The sequence below is a fragment of the Terrapene carolina genome, unplaced genomic scaffold (assembly GCF_002925995.2).
Source record: "Terrapene carolina triunguis isolate 2854851 unplaced genomic scaffold, T_m_triunguis-2.0 Scaffold18168, whole genome shotgun sequence".
Classification (NCBI taxonomy): Eukaryota; Metazoa; Chordata; order Testudines; family Emydidae; genus Terrapene; species Terrapene triunguis.
Window position 1 is genome coordinate 1 of NW_020682519.1, and position 1288 is coordinate 1288.

The following is a 1288-nucleotide window of genomic DNA, read 5'->3' on the forward strand; positions in this document are numbered from 1 at the left end:
CTGAGTGTGGGAAAAGCTTCAGTCATAGTTCACAGCTTATCACACATCAGAGAACCCACACAGGAGAGAGACCGTACACATGTCCTGAGTGTGGGAAAAGCTTCAGTCGTAGCTCAAACCTTATCATGCATCATAGAAGCCACACAGGTGAGAAACCCTACACGTGCCTTGAGTGTGGGAAAAGTTTCAGTCGGAGCTCAGAGCTGATCAGACATCAGAGAATCCACACGGGAGAGAGACCTTACGCGTGCCCAGAGTGCGGGAAAAGTTTCACTCGGAGCTCAGATCTTAGTAAGCACCAGAGAATACACACTGGAGAGAGACCCTATAGATGCCCTGAGTGCGGGAAAGGCTTTCGTTACAGCTCACATCTTGTCTCACATCGGAGAATCCACACAGGAGAGAGACCCTACTCATGCCCTATCTGTGGGAAAAGTTTCACTGATAGTTCACAGATGATCACACATCAGAGAAGCCACACAGGGGAGACCCCCTACACATGCCCTGAGTGTGGGAAAAGCTTCAGTTGGCACTCAAACCTTATCACACATCAGAGAATCCATACGGGAGAGAAACCATACACATGTCCTGAGTGTGGGAAAAGCTTCAATCGGCGATCAAACCTTGCCGCACATCACAGAATCCACACAGGGGAGACACCCTATAGCTGCCCTGAGTGTGGGAAAAGCTTCAGTCGGAGCTCAGAGCTCATCATACATAAGAGAATCCACACAGGAGACAGACCCTATACTTGCTGTGAGTGTGGGAAAAGCTTCATTCGGAGCTCTGAGCTTATCATACATCAAAGAATCCACACTGGAGAGAAACCCTTCAGATGCCCTCAGTGCGGTAAAGGCTTCAGTTATAGCTCACAGCTTGTCTCACATCAGAGAATCCACACCGGAGAATAACACTATGCTTGTATTCAGTAGGGCTGCCCAAAGATTTTTTTGTTTCTTTTTTGTTGTGGGATTTTGGTTGGTTGGTTTTTTAATACATTGGCTAATTCCCACATAGTGGTCTTTAAGGTTGATTGCACCATTTCCTTTACTGTAGTCTCTCAGCTCCCCTCGGGTGAGTTGCCACCTTCTACCTTTTGCAGTTCACCTTTCTTTGGGGTGAATCCTGTGATCCTTTCTATCAACTCCTTTGTCTTATGAGTTATGGGAGTGTGTCCCCCTCCTGGCAGAAATGTCCATCAGTCCGAGTTGGGGGAGAGAGGGTTGACCTCATCTGGCTACAGTGAGATAAAAACTATCTGTGCCTTGTCTCCACTAGAACTGTACAT

General features: G+C 47.5%; 1 protein-coding gene across 1 annotated transcript; it reads left to right on the top strand.

The window, feature by feature from the left end:
• Positions 1 to 48: 48 nt before the first annotated feature.
• LOC112123072 (zinc finger protein 502-like) lies at positions 49 to 1282 on the top strand. The gene has a single exon (XM_029913947.1). The coding sequence runs from the start codon at positions 126 to 128 to the stop codon at positions 909 to 911; it is 786 nt and encodes a 261-aa protein (XP_029769807.1). The 5' UTR covers positions 49 to 125; the 3' UTR covers positions 912 to 1282.
• The last annotated feature ends 6 nt before the right edge of the window (positions 1283 to 1288 follow it).